At 43.1% G+C, this 27,288-nt stretch overlaps 2 protein-coding genes across 4 annotated transcripts in view; both read left to right on the top strand.

Moving 5' to 3' along the window:
- The window catches only part of Acin1 (apoptotic chromatin condensation inducer 1), a 47,092-nt gene that overhangs the window by 14,150 nt on the left and 5,654 nt on the right, over nucleotides 1-27,288 (top strand). Inside the window, exons 5-10 of one of the 3 annotated variants that reach the window (XM_055615766.1) lie at nucleotides 6,378-6,466; nucleotides 8,211-9,473; nucleotides 10,042-10,260; nucleotides 12,761-12,879; nucleotides 23,214-23,355; nucleotides 26,886-26,928. In XM_055615766.1, coding sequence (XP_055471741.1) covers nucleotides 6,378-6,466; nucleotides 8,211-9,473; nucleotides 10,042-10,260; nucleotides 12,761-12,879; nucleotides 23,214-23,355; nucleotides 26,886-26,928 — 1,875 coding nt within the window. Of the gene's footprint in view, nucleotides 1-6,377; nucleotides 6,467-8,210; nucleotides 9,474-10,041; nucleotides 10,261-12,760; nucleotides 12,880-21,339; nucleotides 21,464-21,776; nucleotides 21,843-23,213; nucleotides 23,356-26,885; nucleotides 26,929-27,288 lie in introns of those variants that run through there. The other 2 variants (XM_055615775.1, XM_055615782.1) reach the window with 2 other exon arrangements.
- LOC129683180 (60S ribosomal protein L34-like) lies at nucleotides 15,704-16,045 on the top strand. Its single transcript, XM_055615807.1, has one exon. The coding sequence runs from the start codon at nucleotides 15,704-15,706 to the stop codon at nucleotides 16,043-16,045; it is 342 nt and encodes a 113-aa protein (XP_055471782.1).

The raw sequence follows: 27,288 nt of genomic DNA, 5'->3' as shown, positions 1-27,288 counted from the left end.
AGTATCATGAAGTTCTGGGTTCAGTCACAGACACTTAAAGAAAAAGATTGTGGGGGTGAGGGGAAGACACGATAAGCTCCATGAGAAAGAACACGTGCTGCCAAGCCTGACAACTTTAGTTCAGTCCCCAGAACCCAGATGGTGAAAGGAGAGAACCAGCTCCTGCAAACTGTCCTCTGTCCTCTACATTACCTCCCATAATATACATGCTCACCTAAACAAATAAATACTTGTAAACAGTGAGGAAGCAGCCAACATGGTGATGAAGGCTGTGAGGCCAGCCTACACTATGTGATAAATAGTAGGACAACAGGGGTCTGGCTAGCAAGACTCTGAAAAACGAAAAGAAAAACCCCAAACAATAAGCTGTCGTTGTTATGGTCCTGTGATTGACATTCTCTACCCTGAAGCAGTGAATACCAGGAACTAGGGCAGATAGAACTAGCCCTGCTGGAGCTCTACACCACCCCTCCATGTAGGTACCTGATGCCACGTTGCCTCTTCACACCTGCTCTACTCTTCAGTAGTAACATACTTGCTAATCACCAGTGACACCTAAGGTGTTTTGTTCACTTACTTGTTTTTGTAGAATGTTTAAGACCATGAATTTCTGGGTCCTACTCTGAATCTCAGGGGTGAGAGTCCTGAGATTCCTCTTTTTTTTTTTTTCTTTTTGCCAGTTAGTTTTCTTGGATAATTTGGTGAATGCATGACTAACCACAGAGTAGTTTTCCACTGTAATATTTTATTAGGATCTTTGGCCTATATCCTAGCAAACTCTTACGCACATGCTATAAAGAAAACCCCTACAGGAAAGTTATTGTTGTTGTGTTTTTAAGACTCAATCTAAGGAAAACAAAAACTTGTTAAAATATAAGCTGAGAATGTTGGTTCCTTCCCATTTCTCTGCGCTGTCCATCATGCTCTTTAACAGAAGCCCTCGGTGCTCTTACCACGCTGGTAGCCCTCCTCCTTTTTCTCAGTCAGGATGCTGAGAATGTAAGGAAATGGCAAACAGTTAGGTTAGGCATCACTGTTAGACCTCTTTGTTATTGCTGCTTATGTGTATATGTAACGGTACCTTGTTAGTAATCTTTGTTTCAATTCATATTTGCCTAATTTGGGTCCTGTAAATCCTGTCCATAGATTTGTTTCCTGAGATACATAAGCTATTTTGCAGCTGAGTGTGGTGGCACATTCCGATAATCCCAGCACTCAAGAGGCTAAAACAGGAATATGGAGAATTGGTAGTAAGCCTGAGATATATAACAGTTTTTTCCTCTCACAAAAACAAAAACAAAATCCTACTCTCATAAATGCCCTTATACATGATTCATGTTAGTACATCCTTCATTGTCCAGTAGCCACCTTTTCCCTTCTCCTGAAGGCTTCTGGCTTTGAACTTCTTGAAAATGAAAAGTTTTCCAGTATTTATCTTTCAAGCCCAGAATTTCCCCTTTGTCATTAGCCTGTTGCCAGCATTGAGTTTACCATTAGGTAAAGTGCTCAATGCCTGCATGTATTAATAATATCTAACTTCAAACATTAATGGTGTCACAAACTGATAAAAGATACCAGCAAGCCAGCTGTGGTGGCACACACTTTTAATCCCAGCACTTGGAGGCAGAGGCAAGTGGATCTCTGAGTTCTAGGACAACCAGAGCTATTACACAGAGAAACCCTATCTCGAATAAAACAACAACAATAATAAAAAGGTACCAGCTATTCCAAGCATGTATCACATGATACCACCTTCTAATTAACTAGAAAGCTATCCTTGATCTCATGTTTTATATTGTTAGTGATTCCTTGTTTTATTCTGTGAGTCCCCTCCAGTTTTCAGCTTAGCTATTTTCCCAGATCTCTTTAATGATCTCTTAGTGCTTCCAAAGAAATAATCATCCAGAGTCCTATTACTGAGGTTTTTATGGTATGATATCCAAACTACTGTACAGTAGACCAACCTGTAGTTTACTGTGGATGGTGACTGAATCTGTCAAACTTGGGTAAGTTTAATTTTTAAATTATAGCTTAAAACTTGCCTTTGGCCCTAATGACATTCATTTCTGGCCAACTTTACATAACAACATTTTTATTGCCAATTTTAAATTTTTTTATTTGTTATTAGTGGTTTGTTTTGCTTTGTATTTTGACAGTGCTGGGGATTGAACCCGGAGTTTGTACCATGCTACACAAGTGCTGTAATAGTGAGCTACAGCTCTGACCCTTGTGTTTTCAAGACATTTTCTTACCATCTCAGATGGCTTGAGGTTATGGTGAAGCCCAGGGTAACTTCCATTTCTCATGTATTGGAGTAATAGACATGTGTTACCACACATACTTAGCCTTGTTTTTGCCTAAAAGATAACTTTCTTCTGTCAAAGGGGTTTTCTCCCTTCCTTCTTTCTCTCCTTCCTTTCTTCCTTCTATTCTTCCTTCCTTCTTCTTTTCTTGTGGCTCTAGCTGTCCTGGAGCTCACTGTGTGGATCAGACTGGCCTCAAATTCACAGCAGCCTGCCTGCCACTGCGCAGTGCTGGGATTAAAGACGTAGGCCACATGCCCAGCAAGTGCTTTGCTTTGAAATTTATGGAAAATGTGTGTTTTCTTTTAGCTTTATTTACTTTATAATGTAACATTTCAGATTAATGAAATTGTGGAATTGTATAATTCAGCCAATAGAATCTTTTTTTTTTTCCTTCTGGATTTTCGAGACAGGGTTTGTCTGTGTAACAGCCCTAGCTGTCCTGGAACTCAATTATTAGTCCAGGCTGGCCTCGAACTCACAGAGATCTGCCTGCCTCTGCCTCCCAAGTGCTGGGATTAAAAGTGTGTGGACCACCACCACCACCCATCTAGCCAGTAGTATCTTAGGAAGCCTCAGACATTTTTAAAGAGTCTAGATTGTCACTGTATGTCACATAGATCCTGCAAAAACCAACCTTAATGCAAGTATTTCTTTACTCAGGTATGAAATTGTATACTTTCAGAGATCCTGTTAATCAGATGATTGTGGAATTAAAATTTTATGAAATGTTTGTAATCTTGCTAGTTGATTTTATTAGTTTTAGTTTGGTTTTGTTTATTACAAAAGCAAAGCCTAGCTCATTTTAAATTATTGGTGTATAGACAAAAACAGCAGATCCTGGGTCATAGCTTAAACCATCAGGATTGTTTATACTGGTTAAAATATGCCTCACATAGGTCCTGCTCTGTGTGTGCTTTAAACTTTCTGGGTAGTATCATGGTGCTCAGGGCTGAACCTCAGGCCTGTGCCTGCTAAACATCTAGGCGTTATCTCCAACCCAAGCCCAATCTAGCTAATTAAGTATTTGGAATATAATTTCGCTCTCCTTCCCCATTGGACATTTAAACCAAACTTTGTGCATTATTGGACAAGTACTCTCCTCCTAAACCACCCACTCTTCTAGTGAGCACTTTCTGTCTTTTTGCCAGTTTTTAATTTTATTTTGTGTCTTGTCTGCATATGTGTTTATGTACCATATTATAGTGCCTCTGGAGGCCAGAAGAGGGCATCAGATCCTTTGGAACTAGAGATACAGCTTGTTGTAAGCTACCATTTGACAGCGGAAATTGAACCCAGATCCTCTGGAAGACCAGCTAATACTCTCAGCCACCGAGCCATCTCTCCAACCCCTCATGTTGCTTTCTAAACAAAATTTTTATCCATATATGTATTGCATTCTGTATAACTTCTCCCCACATTGGGGGTTAAACCTAGTACCACATGTATGCTAATAAGCTTGTACTAAGCTACACCCAGATCTTCCGTATACCACCACCACTACCACCATCATCATCATCATCATCATCATCATCATCATCTTGGTTTTTTGAGACAGAGTTTCTCTGTGTAGCCTTGGCTGTCCTGGACTCACTTTGTAGACTAGGCTGCTGTTGAACTCACATCGATCTACTTGCCTCTGCCTCCCAAGTGCTGGGATTAAAGGCGTGTGCCACCCCACCTGGCCCACATAGTATATATAGGTAGTGAACAAGAATTGTTCATGCCCTTCTCTTTTTTAGTTGAGATATTGAGACTCAAATTATTTCAGAGATTTTCCCACAGTTTCATATGTGGAATAATAGTGAACTTTTTTTTTTTTTTTTTCTCTTTTCTCTCTCCAATTTTATGATCTAGATTGATAATTTCAAGCTTTTTCTTTCAGGGAAGAAAACAAAACAAAACTTTGCACCTTGAATTCCAATGTATAAAACATAGTCAAGAGGATCCAGTTCTAAAGCCCTGTTCATGTAACTTGAATTAATTTGTCTGTGTACTTCTTTTCCTCTTTTTTATTGTTTTTTTAAGACATGGTTTTTCTGTATATTCCTGGCTGTCCTAGAACTCACTCTGTAGACCAGGCTGGCCTTAAACTCACAGAGATCCACCTGCTTCTCTCTCTGTGATTAAAGGTGTGCACCACCACCTGAATTTTATTTTATTTCATTATTATTTTTTTAATTCCTGGGAGCTTTGGCCAAGGCCTTTGCCACTTGGCTAGGTAAGCACTCCATACTACTGAGCTGTATTTCTAACAAAAAAAGACTTTTTGTTTCTCTGTGTAGCCCTGGCTGTCTTGGACTCACAGAGATCCACCTGCCTCTGCCTCCCTGAGTGCTGGGATTACAAGCATGTGCCACTGCACCCAACAAAATAAGACTGTTTTACTCATTTCTTGAGTTTATGATTGTTCAGATTGACTGGTATATTTACTCATTATATTTTGATCAGACCTAGCCAGTAGAGCCAACATGGCTTACACATATAAATTCCAGCACTATAGCAATAATTCATCTCAAGGCAAAGCAAGGGGTTGAGGTTATAGCTTAATGGTAACTCTGCCATTTTTGTTTACCCTTTTATACGTATAGTTATATTGCCTGGCTGCATGTCTGTGTACTTTGTGCATTCCTGATGATCAGGAAGGCCAGAAGAGGGTATCAGAATTCCTGAAAATCAAGTTACAGATGGTTGTGATTCTCCATGTATGTTTGGGAAATCAAACCCAGGTCTTTTAGAAGCCAATGCTCTTACCTGCTGAACCATCTCTGCAGCCCCCTAGAGTTCAGTGTGCACAAGACCCTGCGTTATAATTCTCACTGTTGGGGGTAAGAGGGACTAACACATCAAGTACTAAAAATGTACTAGGTACATTTTTTCAGAAGTGATACAGGGTCTGAAGAGATGCCTCCATATTGGGAGCACTAGCTGTTCTTCCAGAGAACCTGGGGTTTGCTTGCCAGCACCCACATGATGGTTCACAACTATCTGTAACTCCAGTTCCAGAAACCCTTTATGACCTTTGAAGGTAAAAACCATGCACACGTGGACTGTTGAGATGGCTCAGGGTTAAGAACCCTGACTGTTCTTCCAGAATTCCTGAGTTTAATTACCAACAACCATATGGTGGCTCTTGACAATCCGTAAAGGGATCTGATTCCCTCTTCTGGCCTGTAGGTATACATGCAGACATAGCACTCCTACAATTAAATATTTTTTTAAAATCTTTTTTTAGATTTATTTACTTATTTATACAGCATTCTGCCTGCATGTATACCTGCACACCAGAAGAGGCCACCAGATCTCTCTACATGTGGTTATGAGCCACCATGTGATTGCTGGAACTTGAACTTAGGACCTTTGGAAGAACAACCAGTGTTCTTAACCTCTGAGCCATCTCTCCAGCCCCAATTAAATATTTTTATTTAAAGTTAGAAAAAGTGCACACACAGAGATGCCGGCAGAACATCCATACACATAAAATAATTTTCTAAAGGGGATACAAAGTAGCAAAATTTCTTGGTTTTATGTTTTTGAGACACAGTCTCACTTGGTAGTCGAGGCTGACCTGGAACTAAGCATAAAACAGCTCATGCTGGCATAACCGATGTCAGGCTTTCTGCTTCAACCTCTAGAGGGCTGACATTGTATATTTGAGTGACCATTCAAGTTCCTGGAAGTTACTTTTGAGTTATTTGAGGTGTTGAAATATCCCTCAGCATGCACAGCAGGTTATTAAAAACCCTCAGGACTTGTGTACCCTTGATTGTGCATATGTGTGTGTGTGAGAAATGTGGCAACATTTTACTAATCAGCTCATAGGCAGGGCTGGGCACTGTTGCACAAGCCTGTAATCCCAGCGCTTGGGATGGAGAAGCAGGCGGATCACTCTGAGTTCGAGGCTAGCCTGCTCTTGAAAGCGAGTCCAGGACAGCCAAGACTATACAAAGAAACCCTGTCTCAAAACACAAAAACAAAACAAAAAGCTCGTAGGCAATGATTGGTGGAGTTTAAAAAGTCATGAGTCAGGGTGTTCGTATCATGAATATGACTTGGTTTTCTTTCATTTGATAGGAAAAAGCTCCTCTTTTTCTGAAGAAAAAGGTGAATCTGATGATGAGAAACCGAGGAAAGGAGAGAGACGATCATCCAGGGTTAGACAGGTAACCCAACCCCTACAACACAGTTGCCGCTTTCTGCAGTGCCATTTCAGGCTCCTCTAGAGTCGCTGTCTGCATCTGTTTGACCATCTTTCTAATAACACTTTCTAATAACACTTTTTTGTTTTGTTAGTTAGACCTGCTCTGGCCCTCAGACTTCTCAGCAAATACGTACATTTTTAACTTTTTTTTTTGAGTCAGAGTCTCACTGGATCCTGGTCTGAGTTTCCCATGTGCTGGAGTTACAGCATGTACCACTATGGCTAACATGAACGTATTAATGTGTGGTTTCTAAAAACTTAAATGTGAGGGCTCAGTGAGTAAAGGTGCCTTGATAACCTGATTTCAGTCTCTGAGACTCTCAAGAGTGGAAGGAGAGTAACAACTCCCACCAAGCTGTCCTCTTGAGCTCCACACGTATAAACAAATGATGTAATTTTTTAATTTTTTTAAAAGTTAAATATGAAAGTCAGTAGGCTAGACTATATATATTCTGAAATATATAAGACAAAATATGACATAATTATTCAATTAAAACTTTATGAAATGATGTTAAAAAAGAACAGTGAAGAAGTCTAGCCACAGGGTAACTGTGCAAAGATACACAGTCCTGGGTGGTGACACACGTGTATTCTCAGCTCTTGAGAGATAGAAACAGTTGCTCACTGAGTTTGAGACCACCCTGGGCTACATCATGAGACCCTACCTCAGAAGAAAAAGGGAGAAAGAAGGAGGACAAGAAGCAGGATGTGGGATTGCATCTCAAGGAGAAATGGGAAAAATTGTCATGATAAAGAAATACTAAGTAACAGTGGGTTAGTTCTCCCTCTACTTTCTTAGATACTCTATCTGTCTTAATATTAAAAGTTTAAAAAGTCAAGGCCTGGGGAGAAATGGCTAAATGGTGAACAACATTGGCTGTTCTTGCAGAAGACCTGAATTTAAATCCCAGCACTCACATGGTGGCTCACAGCCGTCCTTAGCTCCAGTTCTAGGGGCTCAAACACCCTATTCTTTTTTTTTTTTTTTTTTAAGATTTATTTATTTATTATTTATACAGTATTCTGCCTGCACAACAGAAGAGGGCATCAGATTTCATTATAGATGGTTGTGAGCCACCATGTGGTTGCTGGGAATTGAACTCAGGACCTTTGGAAGAACAGACAGTGCTCTTAACCTCTGAGCCATCTCTCCAGTCCCTCAAACACCCTATTCTAACCTGAGGTACCAGGCACATATATGGTGTACCTGTATCCATGTGAAAAATATTCATACACATGAAATAAAACTTAAAAAAATGGGCCTGGAGAGAAGGCTTAACAGTTAATGGCACTGGCCACTCTCCCAGAGGATTCAAGTTCTAGCCCCAGCACCCAGATGGCAACTCAGCCATCTGTAACTTTAATTCCCAGGCATTAGGTACCCTCTTCCGGCTGCTGCTGGCACTTGTGCTCCCACAGATAACACACATATACATAAATAATAAAAATAAATCTTTAACAGAAAGTAAAAAAGAGATTGAAAGCTTAAAACAAAAAGCCAGAAGCAGCTTTGTGCTCCTGTTGTGTCTTCTACTTTGATTTCCTGAGGCACCCAAGAGTTAGTGTTGACTGTCTCAACCACTCCTTTGTCGCTGAAAGCACGTGTTGCTTAATTTCTCCTTCCTTAAAGAGTATTTTGGGAGATGCTTTTTCCTCTGTAATTGTGATCAAGTATATTTGAAATTATTGTATATCTTTTCTTTCAGGCAAGAGCAGCTAAACTCTCTGAGTACAGCCAGGCTGCTGAGGAGGAAGAGGATCAAGAAACACCATCTAGAAACCTAAGAGTCAGAGCAGATCGAAATTTAAAAATAGAGGAGGAAGAAGAGGAAGAGGAAGATGATGATGATGATGAAGAGGAAGAGGAGATAGATGAGGGACAGAAATCTAGAGAAGCAGAGGCACCAATTCTGAAACAGCTTGAGGATGAAGAGGGGAAAGAGATGACCAGTGCAAAACCCAAAAAGGTAATGGATGAGAAGTCCCAAGTCATGAGATCCCAGGAAAAGGATGAGTTAGAGACAGGAGGGCGAGTTACCAGATCCCAGGAAGAAGCTAGAAGAAGTCATCTGGCCAGACAGCAACAAGAGAAAAAGACACAAATAGTTGCTCTCCTTCGGGAAGAAAATGAGGCAAAATCTTCACAAGGCTTGGAGGAAAAATCACAGTCTCCTTCCCTGCCTCCTCTTCCTGAGGACCTAGAAAAGGCCCCTGTTGTGCTGCAGCCAGAACAAATAGTTGGTGAAGAGGAAACTCCCCCTCCTTTACTTACCAAGGAAGCATCATCTCCACCAGCTCATATACAACTCCAGGATGAGGAAGAAATAGAGCCAATGGAAGGCCCAGCACCGCCTGTCCTCATTCAGTTATCTCCTCCTAATACAGATGCTGGACCTAGGGAGGCGATAGTGTCCCCGCGTACTGTCCAGTTGGTAAGAGGCCCGTCGTCTTTGTCAAGTACTATCGACACCAAAGCAGAGCCTCCAGCAGAGAGAGTGTCCGAAGAAAGTGTTCTGCCTCTGGCTCAGAAAAGCACACTGCCTGAACACTCAGCCCAGAAGGGTCTTGAAATTGAGCCCGAAAAGTCTGCTCATCCCCTCCCTCTAACAGTAGAGGAATTAGCACCCGCCAAAGGGATCACAGAGGAACCTGAGAAAAAGCAATCTTTGGAACAGAAGGAGGGCAGAAGAGCTTCCCACACTCTTTTCCCAGATCATAGTTTGAAGCCGTCACCTGACTCAGCCTCCAGCCGGTCCTCCTCACCTTCATCCTCCAGCTCTAGATCCAGATCTCGCTCTCCTGACAGCTCAGCCTGCTGCCCACAGTCATCTCCAAGATCTAGACAGAGAGAGGTATCCCAAGCACGAGCTCATGCCAACCCTCATGGTAGACCCACGGTGGGCTCTAGGTCAACATCAGAGTCCAGGTCACGCTCCCGCTCCCGTTCCACATCAAGCAGCAGCAGAAAGGTGACTATGGAGAACCCTGTCCCTAACAAGTTTGAAACCCAGAATTACCTGTAGTGATTTCCAACAGGGACAGAAAAGTTCCCTTCATTAGAGTCAGTGCAATGGTCACTGGGATCCCTGTCCATTCTGAACTCCTTTGACTACAAAGCATATCAAATACACTCCTCTTTCATTAATATTCGCTTCTTGAGAGTATAAGCCCTGGGTGGGATTTAGTAAATCATTTGAATAAGTAATTGGAGGTTATTCACTTAAATTGGAGTACACACATGAGACAAAAAGATCTATAGGAAGGCCATAACCCATACCTGTACTCCCAGCACTTGGGAGGTAGAGGCTAAAAGTTCAGTTCAGGGTCATCCTAGGCTGTGTATCAAATCTACTGCCCATTTGTGCAGTCGTCTTTTTATAAAAAACAAAACAAAAAGACCCAGAGGATGGGTTGGGTCAGCAAAAGCTGGAACACTCTCATGGTCTCCTGAATATACGTCATCCATTCCAACTTGTCTCTCCCAAATATTTGCTATGTAAAATAATTTTTCTTTTGTGTTTTCTGTTGTGTTTTTAGTCTCTGAGCCCTGGAGTCTCCAGAGATAGCAACACCAGCTACACTGAAACCAAAGATCCCTCTTGTGGTCAGGAGGCTGCAGCTCCATCAGTGCCACAGCTGCAGGTCGTTGAGCCACAGGAGAAGAATTCCACATCCCCAGCTTCTGTCCGGGGGAGGTATTTGAGCCAGCCTGAGCCAGAGCAGAAGCATGTGATCCAGAGGTTACAGCCAGAGCAGGTAAGCTCTTCAGCCCCTTAGGCTGGATCTCCCCTTTCTTTAGTGTTTTTGAGACAGGATCCTAGTATCTATAGATATATAGATATATAGCCCAGGACTCATGATCCTGCCTTGGCCTCCCTCTTGGTAGTATTACAGGTGTGTGCCAATACACCCAGCACATTTGCTTCACTATAAAATTCAAGTATCTGTCTGGACAAGAGTCAAGAAATGCAGAGGGTTGAGGACACTTCTTACTATTTTTTAAAAAACAAAAACCCAGAGCCAGACACAGTGGTGCACCCCTGTAATCCCAGCATTCGGGGTCAGAGGCAGGCAGATCACTGAGTTCCAGGCCAGCCTGGTCTACAAAGCAAGTCCAGGATAGCCAAGGTTACACAGAGAAACCCTGTCTCAAAGAAAAGCAAAAACAAAACCAAAAATGTTTGTTTGTTTAAGGGTTGGCATGTGTGCCATGGCATGCATATGGAATAGAGAACACGTTTTAGTTCTTCCACCATGTGGGTTTCAGGGATGGAACTCAGGTCATCAGCAGCTGAGTCATCTTGCTGCCTTTTCTTTCTCTCTCTCTCTCTCTCTCTCTCTCTTTCTTTCTCTCTCTTTCTGTCTTTCTTTCTCTTTCTCTCTTTCTCTCTCTCTCTTTTTCTTTCTCTTTCTCTCTTTTTCTTTCTTTCTTTCTTTTTTTCTTTTCTTTTCTTTCTTTCTTTCTTGACTTATTTTATGTGTGTAAGCATTTTGCCTGCATGAATATGTTCTCTGTGTTAATGCAGAAGACATCAGATCTCTGAGCTGCAGTTGATGTTGTGAGCTGCTATGTGGATACTGGGAACTGAATGTGGTTCTCTGCAAGAGCAGCAAGTGCTTTTAACCAAAGTTGTATCTCACCAGCCCCACTCCCACTCCTACTACCTCACCTTTTCTTTTTTAACATACTTATGTGTATGCAGGTGTATACACCGTAATGTGTGTATAAACCTTAACTCCCTGGGTAGTCAAAGCTCTGTGTGAAGTTGAACAGCAGAGTTTTCCTCTTCCAGGTAGCTTAAGGTACATTCTTCCTTAGAACCTTTAAATTTATCTGACCCCAAAGGGAGGCCTTTTCTCAGGTCTCTCAAGAAAGAGTTCTAAGACTGGCATGGGGTTTTTTGTTTGGTTTGTTTTTTCTTGGGGGGGGGGGTTGAGACAGGAATTCTCTGTGTAGCACACTGTTCTGGAATTATAGACCAGGGTGGCCTCAAACTCAGAGATCTGTCTCCTCTGCCTTCCAAGTGCGGGATTTAAGGTGTACACCAGCACCACCTGACGAGAGACCCAGTCAAAAAACAAAAAAAGAATTCTAGAGCATGTTGGTACAGGCCTATATCTTAGTATTAAGCAGGACTGCTTTGAGGTCAGGGCTGGTCTTGGCGATCCTGTGTCAAAAAAAAAAAAAGTTGGGGTACAGAAGTTCTGCAGTGGAGTGCATGCTTAGCAAGCAGGAAGTCTGGGTTTAATCCCCAGTACCTCATCCTTAATCTAATAAAATGATTGCTAGAATAGAATCTTTGTCTCTCCTTTTGTTATTGCAGTACCGGTGATGGAATTTAGGGCCTTATATATGGTAGGCAATCATTATATCATGATCTATTTCTCCAGCCGCTAGAGCGAGTCTTCCCTCATACTAGGGATAAGCCCCTAGTCTTAAACATAAAAGTAGTATCATTGATCTATGTCCCCAGACTTCTTTTTACTCTATTTCTTAAGACAGGGTCTTAGCCGGAAGGTGGTGGTACACGCCTTTAATTCCAGCACTCAGGAGACACTCAGTAGGTGAATCTCTGTGTTTGAGGCCAGCCTGGTTTACAGACTGAATTCCAGGACGTCCAGGGCCACACAGGAGAAACCCCGTCTTGGGGGAAAAAAGAAAAAGAAAAGGAATAAAAAAAAAAGACAGAGTCTCGCTGTGTAGCAGCACATACCTTGTAAGTCCTCATGCCTTAGCCTTCTGAGTACTGAGATTACAGGCCTTAGCCACTGGGCCCAGCTAGAAAGTCTTCAAGTACCTACCTTTAGCCAGGTTTACATCTTCAATCCCAGAATGCAGGAGGCAGAAGTATGTGGTTATCTTGTTAATAGCAAGGCTATGCTGGTCCCATTGTGAGTTCCAAGCCAGCCAGAGCTACAGTTTTGTTGTTGTTGTTGTTTTTTCAAGAAAGTTTTTCTGTATAGTATCCCTGTCTGTTTTGTCACTTTGTAGACCAGGCTGGCCTTGAACTCAAAGAGATCTGCCTGCCTCTACCTCCCTAGTCCTGGGATTAAAGGTGTGTTCCACCACGTCCTGCTTAAGATTTTTTTGCAGTACTTGTTTCTAAGCCACATCCCTTTCTACATTTAAAATAACAAAGACAGCCATATATGATCCTACTACCATGTATGTCCTGCACTGTCTTTTACTACCTCCAAGTTAAAGAAAGTGAACCCAGCAGGATTAAATTTTTAGTTTGTCTTTGCTCTCTATTAGCAGGGGAGCCCAAAGAAGTGTGAAGCTGGAGAGGCAGAGCCACCAGCTGCCACACAGCCTCCAACCTCAGAGACGCAGAGCTCTCATCTACCAGAATCAGAAAGGACTCCTCACACTGTGTAAGTAAGGAGACAACAAGTGTGGGATCGGTCTTTGCTCGCTAGGGTGTCTTTGATTCCGCAGTCTTGGTTTCCTTTTAAAATATAAAGGCAGAGTTTTATGTGGACATAGGCCAGACTTTAATCTCACAATGGTAGGGCCTTAACTCCCAGAACACTAAGGTAGTTTGGAAAATAGTGATCAGGGCATAAGAAAAACAGACTCTTATATCTGAGCCTAAGAACTCAGTTTAATAGTAAGGTTCTGAAAAGTAAACATGATGATTTGTACCTGCAATCCCATTTTCAAGGTAGGTGCAAGAGGTACATGGCAAATTTTACATTAGCAAGCTGAAATCCTGCTGAAAAATCAATAAATTGGTACACAAGAATGCTCAGGAGGATGAGACAAGAATTGTCACAGGTTTGAGGTCAGACTGCTTGACATAGCAAGTTCTAGGCCAGTGCATATCAAGCCCTTATATAAACTAGGCCTAATGGCACATGCCTTTAATCTCAGCACTCTGGAAGTAGAGATAGGCAGATCATTGAGTTAGAGGTTAATCTGGTTGATACAACAAGTTATCAAATTATAACAGCTAGGGCTATATAGAGACCTTGTCTCAAAAACAAACAAACAAACAAACAAACAAAAAACAGAAAAGGAATGTCACATAAACCTGAGCGTAGTAACACATGCATTTGGAGACAGAGGCAGGCAGATTTTGAGTCTAGGGCTAGCCTGGACTGCGAAGTAATACTCTGATCGTAAAACAGAACAAGCAAAAGAGAAGACTAACTGCACAGGCGCGTTCCTTTCCCTGGTGGTTGCATGTTACTTCGTTAAGCAGTTTGTGCAGTCAAGAGCAGAGTACTGCAGATAGGAGGCTGTGGAATCAGCAGTTAATTTATAACTTTAATAGTAAAGTTTACTCAACTGGCCTTGGTGGCACACGCCTGTAATCCCAGCACTCAGCGAGGCAGAGGCAGGCGGATCTCTGAGTTCGAGGCAAGCCTGATACACAAAAGCAAGTCCAGGACAGCCAAGGCTACACAAAGAAAAAACCTGTCTCAAAAAACAAAAACAACAAAAAGGGACACTTCATTCTTGCAGTTAATGTAAACTTTTTAGTACTTAAATTGTGAAAGGAATATTCATGTCTAATTAATTTTATAGTTGAGTAGATACTCGATATTCTGAGCTTTGTATTGTAAATTAAGTTATGAAGCAAGCCAGGTGTCATATGCACACCCCAGTACTCTCCTACAATCCCAGTGTTGGGGAAGCTGAGGCAGAACAGTTGAAAACTCAAGGCTAGCCTGGGATAAGTGCCAAGAGTCTGCCTCACAAAAGAAAAGGAAAAAGGGGCATGATGGTGCACACTCAGGAGATGGAGATGTCACCCTTGGCTTCCTAGTAAGCTTCAAAGCCAACCTGCTATGGTGAGAACCCTGCCTTTAAATTTTTATGTATTTATTATTTACTCAGAATTCTTGGCTTCAAAGTCTGAAACTCTTATGAAAAATATATTGAAAGAGTAAGATTGCTTCCCTTTTAAACATCAGGAATTGTGGATTGCTTTGAGTAATGTCCCATTCTGTATTGATTTGTGTTTTTAAATTCTGCTAGTAGTGTTATCTCCTTCAGTGTAATAATCTGATCATTGAAACTTGTGGTGGGTAAGTGGCGTGATCTCATTTTCTTGTGACTACTAATGGTCTAACGCTCTGCTGTGGGAGGTTGCTGCAGTCCATGTTCATATTCTTGCCTCTACTGCCATCTTGTGGCTATTATATATTTTGGTTCAGAAACCAAAAGCTTGCTCCCTTTGAAAAGGTTTAGTTTTTCTGTTGTGAGTCAAGGTCATTATCCTTTGAGAAAGGGTTTTTCTTCTAAGAACATAAAATGAAACTTCATAGTCTCTGGAAGGTATTTAGACTCCCCAGCTTACCCCATCTTTGGTAAGGCAGGGTGAAATCTCCCTTTGTATGTCACACAAAATAATACGACCTTTCCTGTTCCATTTCTATGAAGGTACAGGACAGCATGACCTTGAACCCTGGCACTTTGAAAGAGGTTGGTCATACCTAGTGTGGTAGAATGTTTAATCCTAACACTGGAGGGGGGATCAGAAGCAGGGGGAGAGGCAAAGGTAATTGAGTCTTTGAGTTCAAGGCCAGCCTGGTCTACAGAATGAGCTCCAGGACAGCCAAGGCTATACAGAAAAACCTTGTTTTGGAAACCAAAAAAGGAAAGTTGTTCACACCTTGGAGAACTAACTGCTCCAGTGAAGCTTGAAAAGTAGTTGTGTCTGCAGAGTTCCTTGTACACCTTTAAATGGTTAGTCTGTAAGACTGCAGCAAGAGAGGGGCTTTGGTTATTGTTTGGAAATGCCTTTATTTCTGGATTTTTTTCCATTCAGTTCTGGGGCATATGAAGATTAGGGCTATATCCACAGTATTTTCACTGCTAGAAGAGCTTTTTTAATATCATTTTATGGCAAGGATAATCCAGTCATATTGATTTTGACAAGGTGATAGCCTGGGCAAATACTGAAATTGTCAGTTGTCTTTCTTGATCTGTGGTAGTAATTCTGTTCAGCAACATAACAAAAAGATGTATTCAAAGGCCTAAGCCAAACAGCTGTTCTCACAAAGATTTTGTGAATAAATTTTTGAGGTTTTCCTACATTTCAACTGATTGATTGCCTGCATTCCTCATCTTAGCAGGCTGGCAGCCCCTAGAGCTCTTGCCAACTTAAAAACTAGGAGCATTTAAAAATACTAAATCAAAAGAAGATTGGTCCTTTTCCTCATCCGGGGACGGTGCTTAGAGGTGCTCAGAATGGTCCAGAGTTTGACATACCATCGTAGGCTCTTCTATAATACAGCCTCTAACAAAACTGGATTGTCTCAAACTCCTGACAACAGGATTCTTTACTTGTGCACCAAGAAGGTTGAGAAAGCACCTAAACCTGCATGCAGTGTGTGCCCAGGCAGACTTGGAGGGGTTTACACTGTGAGGCCTAAAGTCCTTATGAGATTGTCTAAGACGAAGGAGCACATCAGCAGTGCCTATGACAGTTCCATGTGTGTACGACAGGATCAAGTGGGCTTTCTTATTGAGGAGCAGAAAATTGTTGTGGAAGTGTTGAAGGCGCAAGCACAGAGTCAGAAAGCAAAATAAATAATGCAGCTTTTTTAAGTAATAAAAGTCAAGGCTTGGTCTATGAAAGAAAAAAAAAGAACCTTGGTGGTGTAAATCTTGGTTTTCTTGCCTATCTCAAAATGACATGACTACAAAACAACAGCAAAGTATTAGGAAAACGTTAAAATTTACTTCCAGGACCATTTTTACTCTGGTTGGTTCTGATTGTGTCTGAGGTGCTCTAAATGTAAGAAATGAACCTTTAAACCAGGCACACAGAGGCATGAGATGGGGTGCGGGGAGGGCATCATTCCCTGAATGTGAAGACAGCCTAGTCTACATAGACAGTGAAACTTTCTCAAAAGAGTAATAGTAGTATATTTTTTTTTTCCTTGCTCAGAGCAAGGGTTTGTGAGACCTCAGTCCCAGTTAAGTCAAGCTGTGTTCCAAAGTCTAGTCTTCCCCTGTAGTAGGTACAACAGAAATCTCCTCATACAGCAAAAAATAATACTGCGTTATTTTTATGTTAAAATAACAGAGAACACATCTTTAATCCTAGCACTCAGGAGGCAGAGGCAGGTGGATCCCTGTGAGGCCAACCTAGTCTGCAGAGGAAGTTGTAAGACAGCTGTACAGAGAAACCCTGTCTTGAAAAACAAAACAAACAGTAGAGGGTCAGGGTGAGAGAGAGCTCGGCTGGTGAAATGATTACTGTAAGCTTAAGGACCTACATGAAAAGCGTGGTGGGCACATGTGCACATGTGACACACGCATAAAAACGAAACCTATTCTACTTGCAGCAACAAAAACAGTAGAGGGTGGGTTAGCATAGTGTACACCTGTGTTCCCAGGTCTTTTTTTTTTTAATTACTTTTCAAAGGGTAGGGTATAGTAAAAGGTAAAAGGTGGGTGCAGTTTTTTTCATGGGCAGCAGTGAACTCATACACCGGACCTGTTGTAAACTCAGCCTTCTGTACACACTAATCTATTGAAAATAACCTCAGAGTCTTGATGCTATGATCATTTGTCTTTGTACCTTGAGAAAAGGAAGGAAATGTATTTTTAAACCAGTATGGAAATTTGATGCTTTGCTCCTCAGAAGTGCCAGTATCCCAAATAGTACTTTTTTTTTAACAAACAAACAAAAAGCATAATTTGTCATCAGAGTTTGCTCACTGAGAAGTGTGTATGTAAGCATAAACCCTCCAAATCATACTATCCTTGTTTGTCTTGGAACTAAGGGGCTCTGAGGATATCAGGTTTCAGTATTGTTTACTAAGTTTTCATTGGGATCCTTAGCATTTTAGGATTTTCTGTACTAACTAAAGTTTAAACATATGCTTATAGAAATTGCCTTTTCCATTAGTTTTTCTTAAGCCATTCATAGTTTAATGTGATGTTAATGTTTAAGTTTGAAGGAGTTCTTATCTTCTGAAAATAGCATCTTTGGAATTATTCTTGGGTCCTGCAAAATTCATCAAAGGGAAATAGAAGAGGCTGGAGAGACAACGCAGAGGTTAAGAGTCTGGTCCCCAGCACTCACATAGTGACTCATAACTATCTGCAACCCAGTTCCAGGAGTTTGAGTGCCCTCTTCTGACCTCTGTGGGCACCAGGCACACACCATACACGTACATACATGCATGCAAGCAAAAACTCATACACATAAAATAATCTTTTTTCCTTTCCTTTTTTTTTTTTGAGATTATAATTACATTATTTTCCCCTTTTTCTCCCTCTGCAACCTTCCATATACCCTTCCATGCTCTCTCAAATTCATAGCCTCTTTTTCCATAAATTGCTGTTACATGTGTTTATGTATGTGTGTAGGGAAATAGATGGAACAAATCTTTTATGTTATCAAAACCAAGGACAAAGTAGGATTATTTAAAGAGGTACAGCCAGGTAGTGGTGGCACATGCCTTTAATCCCAGCATTCAGGGGGCAGAGGCAGTGAATTTATGTGAGTTTGAGGCCAGCCGTGTCTACAGAGTGAGTTCCAGAATAGCCAGAGCTACTCAGAGAAGCCCTGTCTTGAAAAACATAAATATATAATTTTCCAGTCAAGGCCAGATGTGATGGAGCATAGCACTCAGGAGTAGAGGCTGGAAGGTCCCTTTGAGCTCAAGCCCTGCATAGCCAGTTCCAGGCCAACCATACACAGTAAGACCCTTTCTCAAAAGAGAAAAGAAGTCCAATAATAGAAGCCAGACCTGGTGGTTCTTGTGGTAATCTCACTATGAGGAGGATTACTGATTTGAAGTAACCTTGGCTAAAAGTGAGTTCCAGGTAGGCAACCTTTACCTATTAAGACTTCTGGGGCTGGAGAGATGACTCAGAGGTTAAGGGCATTGGTTGCTCTTCCAGAGGTCCTGAGTTCAATTCCCAGCAACCACATGGTGGCTCAAAACTATCTATAATGAGATCTGGTGTCTTCTTCTGGCCTACAGGAAGAACACTGTGTACATAATAAATAAATCTTAAAAAAAAAAAAAAAAGACTTCTGGAATTAAATAATAATAACTTTCAGTAACCAAAAATTCTTCCAACAAATCACTTTTAGAGAGATGTTTTAACAGCAGAAAGTATTTTAGAACAATCAATGGACATTCTGTGGGATAATGTTGTATGGACTCAAGCAGGGCTTGGTGGTGCATGTCTTTAATCCCAGCACTTGGGAGGCAGAGGCAGGTGGATCTTTTGAATTCGAGGCCAGCCTGGTCTACAGAGTGAGTTCAGGACAGCCAGGGCCATTACACAGAGAAACCCTGTCTCAAACAAAACAAAACAATGTGCTTTTGTATGTTTGTCTGTTTGTGTGTATATAGTGGGGACTCTTTAAAATAGAGGCCAGATGCATGGGACCCACTGCTCACATATGTATGAAGAAACGGAGAAAAACCTTTTAGATCAAGAAATGTTTATTAAGTATCTACTTGTTACCACAATTACATTGTAATTAAGAAATACATATATCTATTTGTGATAGGCCCTGACCTAGGGACCAAGGCACACAGTTCCTACTCCTGAAGAACTTTGTGGGGTAGAGGTAGGTGGCAGGTAACCTAGTGATTTTGATTGTTACTCAGAGTGATAAGGGCATTGTCAAAACCTGTCATCTCCATCACTGAACATTTTAGCATCAGAGGAAGTATCTACCCTTTGAATTAAAAAAAAAAAAAAAAAAAAAGCTTCAGATTTGTCACCTCCAGAGACTTTGCTGCCTGTACTTCTGTTTCCTACATACTCTTACCTAGATTTACAGCAGCATCCAAGCCAGACTCCTCAGAGCTATCACTGTCCCTAAGGTAGGTATTATTATTGGCAACACTAGCAGAATATAGGAGAGGATATGAAATTTGGTTGCTGTTAGGATATATTTAAAAATGTCACATACAACAGATCTGATATGAAAGAGATTTATTGGATGGAGGTGGGGAAAGGGAGACATGGTGGGGACCCCCAGGAGAGAAACAGAGGCAGAGAAAACCGAAGAGAAGAGAGAGGGAGGGTGCCCAGGAAAGGGAGAGAAACCAAAGCAGAGAGAGAGTGGTGGGAGTAGCAGACCAGTTATATCTGAAGCACCTGGCTGAGGTGGTGGCATAGAGTGCTGTCAGGACTCTAAAGACACTATCACACAATTGTAAAAGCTAGGGCCAGTCTGATTCTTGGGTTCACTTTTTTTAACCCCCATGTAGGCTTTTGCCTTCACTAATGAGCAGACAGGGTTCACTATGTAAAAGGGAGCGTTTATTAAAATAATGTATAAACATCACTTAGCTTAAATTTTTGGCATGTAAGTTTAAGATTTTAAGCAGCACAGAGAAATTTTCATTCTTTTCTAAAAGCTCTGAAGTTCAGTGTGGTGGCACACGCCTCTAATCTCGGCACTCTGGAGGCCAAGGCAGGAGGATCTTAGTTCAAGGCCAGCCTGGCTCACCCAGGGAGATCTTTCGGACTGGTTCTTAGCTGCTTGTCCTTCCCTCTCCCCCTCAGCTTTGCATCTCTCCCTGCTTACCCTGGGAGCGCTTTTCTGACCTCTTGTATGTCAGACATACAGCCTGTTGGGAATGCTGGATTTTCTAGTACTAGTTACTGGCCTGAGAAGGCTTGATTTCCCCTTTCTGTCACTTGTGCCCCTGATCATCTTGATTTGATTTTTTTTTTTAACCTCGTATTGGGATTAGAAGTTAGGAATGATGACAGAAAAGTAGGGAGATAGTTTATCTGAAGGAATCTCTGGATTTCTTTGACTGAATTGGGTGCTAACTTGTGAGAGTGGGTTACAGTGTGCTTTGTCAGGGAAAAAGAGCTGAGTACATTTCAAGCAGTAAATAAGCTTCTTGAGTCTCTTCAGTGTTTTGTTGCCATTTCTGGTTTTTGTTGGGGGTTTTTTGGCTTTAGGTTTGTTGTTGTGTTGTTTTGTGACAGGCTGGTCCCAAGCCTGTGGCAGTCCTCCTGCCCATTCTGGTTGTAGGCAGGAATGTATCTTTTGTTAAGATATTTTTCCCACTTCATAGTTAATCTAGTGAAGATGCCTATGATTACTTTTTGCTTGTCTCTCAAACTCATTGTGCTCAGCTTACCTCATCCTCCTCTGCCCCACGTAACACCTCTCTCCCGACTGTCTTGTCTGCTTCAGAGGCCTTCAAGCTTTAGCTACCCAAGGTCCGCTTGCCTTTTCCCTATTGGTGTAGGCAATCCTGGGCCGAGTGGCCGTATTAAAGACTGGAAACAGTCCTCTGTTACTCTTCAGGCACCCACCCTTTTCTCTCTTTTGGAAAATAAACTCTCCCAGGCTTAACCACTTTCCTCTATCTTCCCTCGAAAGCTGCTTACATGTGATTATTGCCAGAGGTGAGCAGCAAGTTAGTTATCCTGGCTGGGAGAATGGTGGACACATAATAAGAAAGTTGCTGTCTCGGTGTTCTGAGGGTGGAAATGGAAGCTTTCGTCATCTTTAAAACTATTTCTACTTTAGCTTTGTTTTTACTTTTATTAATCATTTCTCATTCCCAACTCTGTTGTTTCCCCTCACTTAATTTGGGTGTTCCAATGAGGCAGCTGTAACTGTTTGTTCTGTCCACCTGGCCCCTTGTTTGCCCCCCCTGGGAAGACTGGAAAAAAGCACCCTGGCCGGGTAGCACTAGCCCTCTGTAGCTGTTGTAACCTGAGAAAAGAAGGGAAAAGGCCTAGCCTCTAGAGCCAGTTGACTTCCTGTGGCCTGCCAGAGGATAAGAACCTTGCTCACTCAGCTCCCTCCCTTTTTCCCCTCCCCTGCTGCATCAGGGCCCTCCCCCATCCGCACACACGGGCTGCTGGGTAAGTGGCAAGATGGCTCCCCTGCATGTCTCCGGCTGATCGCTGCCGCTTCGCCAGTACAATAGAGCCAGCTACTACCAGCAGCCTGGCCTTCTTCCTCCAGAGAGACCAATCCAGCCGAACTCGGGGTTTGCCGTGAGGACTTAAACGCTTATCTCTTAAAAGCCAGATCTATTTTAGCCTCCCCGCTCCACCACCACCTCCCCTTCCATTTACCATTTTTTTTTTCTTTTGGATCCCCAGTTGCTGCATCTTGATTTTCTCTCTCCGGATCGGGTGGCTGGGAGGAGGTGGTGGGATCTCGGGGCAAGGAAGGTGGTTTGGTTGGTTTGGATTTTATTTTATTTATTTATTTTTTTTTTTTTCGGTTTTGGTTTTCTTTTTCTTTTTCTTTTTTTTTTTTTTTTAGGATTTTTTTGTTTGGTTTTTGTTATTTCTTCCATTCCAGAAAGGGATAAACAGCACTTCCAGGGGGAGAAAAAAAATTAATCATGTTATCAGACAGCAAAGAAGGGTGAGAGCTTCACATTCCCATGTGTCCCTTTCCCCACCTCTAGCCCGCCTCATCCTCCTTAGCTTCCTCATGGCTTTCTCGGTCTTTCATTTTGATCTGTTTTCAGGCATTCTGCTTTCTCCCTTTGTCCTTCCTGCTCGATTTCTAATTGGCCCCAGTTGCCCTGTCTGAGCAATAGGTTGTCTGTTTTGTTTTGGGGTTTTGATAAGCCTTTCTTCAAGATTTAAGCAGACAAATCACGTGTTCTAAGGGGGCCTGTTAGCGGGGGGCCCAATCCTGACCTTCCCCTCCCCCTCCCAGCTTTGCATCTCTCCCTGCCTACCCTGGGGGCGCTTTTCTGACCTCTTGTGTGTCAGACAGCCTGTTGGGAATGCTGGATTTTCTGGTACTAGTACTGGCCTGGGGAGGCTTGGTTTCCCCTTTCTGTCACTTGTGCCCCTGATCGTCTTGATTTTATATATATTTTTTTTTAACCTTGTATTGGGGAGGGAGGTTCAGGATTAGAAGTTAGGGATGATGACAGAAAGGTAGGAAGATAGTTTATCTGGTGGAATCTCTGTATTTCTTTGTCTGAACTGGATGCTAACTTGTAAGAGTGGGTTTTATGTTTGGGGGCAAGTTGTCTGGTGTGGGGGAGGGTATTACTGACTGGGGAGGCCTGCTCTCTTTATCTCTTAGAAGTTGGAATGAGGGAGTGGGAGAAACTGGTTAAGAGTCAAATGTAAGAACAGTTCTACTCTGAGCAGGTAAAAGTGGCCTGATCCTCAAGCTTTCATACTTGGTCAGCAGTTTTAGGTTTCCTAAATGAGAGAGAAGTGGGCATGCTTACCAGCCCTGCACTATCTTCTGCAACCCCTCGCCCTTGTCTGCTCCTGGTGTCTCTAAATGTGGATCCACCAGGCACTTGTTATTAAACACTTGATTAAGCACAAGGTCAGGGTCATCTACTACAGCTATGCCCTTTTGTCTTGGTTTTTATAAAAGAACCAGGCTTCCTGGAGGTTCCTGGGTAAAGTAAGGGTGCCTGTGCCCTGGTGGTAGGGAGTCCTCAGGCTTTGGGACAGTTGAGGTCACTTCTGAAGGACTTTTCAGAGGATGCTGCTTTCATGCAAGAGAACTGTGCAGTTAGTACCTGGGAACGCCGTGAGTGCTGGGGGGCAGTGTTATCCCACTCTGGGTACTAAATGCGCGAGACCACTGTGACTGTGCGATTTCCCCAAGGGAAACATTTCCGCTTTTCAGTGGTAGAAGAGTTCTAGTCCCACCCAAGTAAGGAGACGTTGGGATTTTATAGCTCCAAAGCTAACATCTTGCTCTCTCTTCCCCTTCATTCTCTCCTGCCCTTTTCTTCAACCTCTTCATTCCTGTCAGTGAAGAGAAGGAGGAAGTGACCATGGACACAAGTGAAAACAGACCTGAAAATGAAGTTTCAGAGCCTCCTATGCCTATTGCAGACCAAGTCAGCAGTGATGACCGCCCAGAGGGCAGTGCTGAAGAAGAGGAGAAGAAAGAGGTAACTAGCCAAGCCACCTGTTGGGGTGGGTGGGCAGACCGTGGGCCTAGGGAGAATAGACCATCTTAGCGATCCCTCTTACACAGTGGGATGACTTTAAAGGGGGCAAGGCAGGGCCTTAGATCAGGATAGGGCCAAGGGAGAACTCGCTGGTTTAGCAAGGGATACCCCTTGGATGGGGACAGAGTTCTTTTTCTTGACCCTGCATGGGAAGTAGTGCAGCCCAGACTCCTACTTCTCAAGTCTGTTAATGGTCCTTTTTCTAAAACCCAAGCGCAGCTTTTCTTGCTGCTGAAGCTTCTGTGAAGCTAACTCCTTGAGCTTTCCCTCCTTTTTAAAAGCTCAGAGGCACTCAACGCCACCTGGTGGGCTCTGGGGCTCCTACCAGATCAGCCTTGCTGAAGAATTTTTGTTGCTCTTCTGCCCCCCAGTGGTCTCATTATGGAGGTGTAGCGTCTTAGAAACCAGAATTGGGGATGATCCAGATGACCCCTCTATCTCCTTTTTTGGCGTTTTTATTACATTTTTTTTCCTGTACCCAACTCAAGAGGCTTCCCCCATTGGAGCCAGCGAAGTCTTCTTGGCTCTTAAAGAAATAGAATTAGCTGGGTTTGGGAGTGCTATTATTACAGGGTGGGAGGGGCTGTTGTGTGTGTAGCCTTTCTCTGGTGTGTGTTGCGGGGGTGGGGGCCGGTGAAAGTGATTTGATGTGCAGAATATTATTTATTACAAGGTCCTTCTTCCCCGTAAAACTTTGTCCAAGTACCTCATGTACGGTAATCCGCCCGTAAAATATAACCCTGCCCAACTGGCCAATCGCTGATGCCGCCTCTACCTCTGGACCCACCCGCTGCTACTGAGCCGCCCAATCAGAGCCGAGTCTGCTATCCAGGTGTCTTGGCCAGAGGGGGCATGTCTATGGGCTTCTGTGATGGGCCCCCTTTTGCCTCCCTGTCTTGCTTACATCAGGGGGCTAAGAAGAGCACTGTTCTGGAGAGACTTGTATTGAGAAAACAAAAGTCGTTTGGAAAGGGGTGGACTTGAATCATCTCCCTACTTGGGACACCCCAAGAAGAGTTTGTGCCAGTGCTGGGGCGCCTGCCCATGTGCCCTTACCTATCAAAGACTGTGGGTTGCCTTGTTTGCTACAGACTGTTGGGATCCCCATGTAGGAACCAAGAAACCTAAGAGTCAAATGTTTGTGATCACACTGCCATGTTGTAAGCACTTGAGTGGGACCATGGCTTAAGCTTTGCCGACTAGGAACCCTGCAGAGAAGTCTAGGGTCTGTACCCAGGGATTTAAAGCTGGCGACAGCCCAGCCCGTGTGTCACCACTTGCTCATCAAATGGACTTTGCTTTGGTCCCTGTTGTCCATGGTGAAGGCAGCAGCATGTTGGCTGCTCCAGCTTCTCCACCTTTGGAGGCAGGGACTCCATCATCCACCTGACTGGAACCACTGTCTCAGCGGGAGTCCCTGAGGAGATGCCAACCACTACCCAGAAGACATGCTCTGATCTTGCTGCTGAAGGTGTACCAGGTCCTGGGGAAATTCACCTACTACTGCTGCCCCCAGGCTACCTTCATCAGAGGCTCCATGATCCTCCGTGACAGGACCCCTCCCCAGTTACATTCAGAGGAGAAAGGGACTTTGGAGTTGTCACGTGGATTCCAACTGTTGGGTGGTGGTACTGGCTGCAGCTTGCCACTGGTGGACATAGGGTTCTGCCTGCCTCTCATGAAAGGCAAGGAGCATTCCTGCTACTCACAGGCCAACTCATCAGGGACTGCAAGATGATGCCCTACAGGGCCAGGACTGCTGTTCTGCCCCCATTCCCCCCTCTGCCCCTCGCTGAGGCTGGCATCGCCAGTGAACTGTCTTGACATCCTGGAAACTGGGCACCATCCCCCCACACGTTTTCCTCCCGCCCCCCCTGCGCCCCTGGGAGGACTCTGGCAGTGCCACGCTGACTACCACGCCGTGCGCCCACCTTTTTTGCCAACCCAACCCCCCACCAATTGCACAACGCCTAGCAGGGAGGGCTCATTCTGATTGGACCGGCGGTTGACTAGATACAGTACACAGTGAGGTGCGATTGGCTGAACTGAAGATCCCAGGTGTGAGATGGTACCTGGAACATTTGTCATATTCCTAGTTTATTCTTTATTTTCTACTTCTTCTTTAATCTATTATTTTTATTTTTTCTTTACTTTTTCTGATTTCTTTGTTGGGTTTCTTATTTGGTTCGTGTTTTTCTTGTTTTAATTAAGTTTTTTTGTTTTTTGTTTTTCCTTTTCTCACTAACTTACCCATCACAAGCAACCCAGCTAGGATTCAGGCTGGCCCTTAACAGAGACCAAGGAGACTTGGTTAGATGACACAGGTGGGGCTGGGGGTGGATGGGAAAGGAGATTAAGAGGGTTCTGCCCTACCCTTTAGAAGGGTGGTAGGGTGGTCTTAGTTTTTCCAGAAATAAGCATGTAAATTAAAAGTGCCCCCACCCCGTCCCCTGCTCTGTCTGTAATGTTGATCCTACTGCGTGTCTGGGAAGAGACTGCCCAAATCTGTGTTCTGGGCTTTGTTTTGGTATTGGTCCTTGGCCAGATTCCCTGGGTTTGAGACCTGTTTTTTTGTTTTGTTTTGGGTTTGTTTTTTTGTTTTTGTTTGTTTTGTTTTGTTTTGCGGTGGGGGGGGACATGCTAAGGCTCTGCTGGAGTAAGGGTGGTGGTTGGAGTGGCTGAGGTTTTCCCTAGGTCAGCCTGCCCTTTACCAAAACCTCTTACACAAGAGATAGTTGTAAATTCTCTCTGCTAGCTGTTGGCTTGGGTGCTTCATCTTTAGTGAACCTAGTGTAATTCTTTTACATGTTGCTCTGGGTGGTCTTCAGGTATCCCCGAATCCTATTAGGATGGTAGACTGGGCACCAAGTAAAGGAAGATTGTTGAAGTTGCCATCCTGAAAGTTGATTTTCTTGTATCTTTAAAATTAGCAAGGAAGGAGCTGGAAGGACCCCATCCCCCATGTCTGGGTGCAGCTCATTGGCTCTCGGGTCCTCATCCCTTACGTAGAGTTGAAGAGGGCATGATAAGCAACTTTAAAGGGCTGGGAGGGAGCTGGGCATGGTGGCTCATGTCTGTAATCCCAGCACTTGGGAGGCTGAGGCAGGATCACCAAAAATTTGAAGCCAGCCTAGGCTATGTAGTGAGACCCTGTCTTTAAAAACCCAAAAATTAATTAAATTAGCTGGGAGGTTGTTGGATGCCTCTTCAGCTTATTTCTGGCAAAGCTAATACACTGTTGTAAAAATGAAATAGATGACTCCCTATGATGTTTGGTTTAATTTTCCCTCTAACTTGCATTGATTCTGCTTCGTTTTTGCCGTTTGCTGCTTCTGTTTTGGTCTCTGTCTGTTGGTGTTTCTCTCTCTCTGTCTCTATGTGTCTTTGGCATTTAAGATTGCCCAGTTTAACCTCCTCCCCCCTCTCTGTGGGGTGTCTCTCTCTTTTTCTTCCTTATCTTCTTCATACAGAGTTCGATGCCCAAATCATTCAAGAGGAAAATCTCCGTTGTCTGTAAGTCTAACCTCAAATTTCTGGTAAAAGTGTAAAAACTGTTCACAGTTAGAACCTCATTTCCTCCCAGTAGCATTTTGGGGATGCAGTTTTCTCCTGCCTGATCCACCTAGCAAGTCTTTGCCTTCCCTACATGTGTAGGTTTTGATTTTAATTTTTTTCTTCTTTGAACCATTCCTGTCATGTTTCTCCAGGCACGTGAGTGTGTGTGTGTGTGTGTGTGTGTGTGTGTGTGTGTGTGTGTGTTACTGAGGATTAAACCACCACTAGCCACAATTTAAAGAGAGCAATGTACCTCAGACCATTTCCAATCTGTTCTCTTTTTTGCAACTTATTTTTTGAGACAAGGTCTCTGCTATG

This window comes from Psammomys obesus, unplaced genomic scaffold (genome assembly GCF_907164565.1).
Source record: "Psammomys obesus unplaced genomic scaffold, mPsaObe1.curated_primary_1811, whole genome shotgun sequence".
Lineage (NCBI taxonomy): Eukaryota > Metazoa > Chordata > Mammalia > Rodentia > Muridae > Psammomys > Psammomys obesus.
Note: the sequence above shows the minus strand (reverse complement) of the source record. Positions and strands in the feature narration are given on the sequence as shown.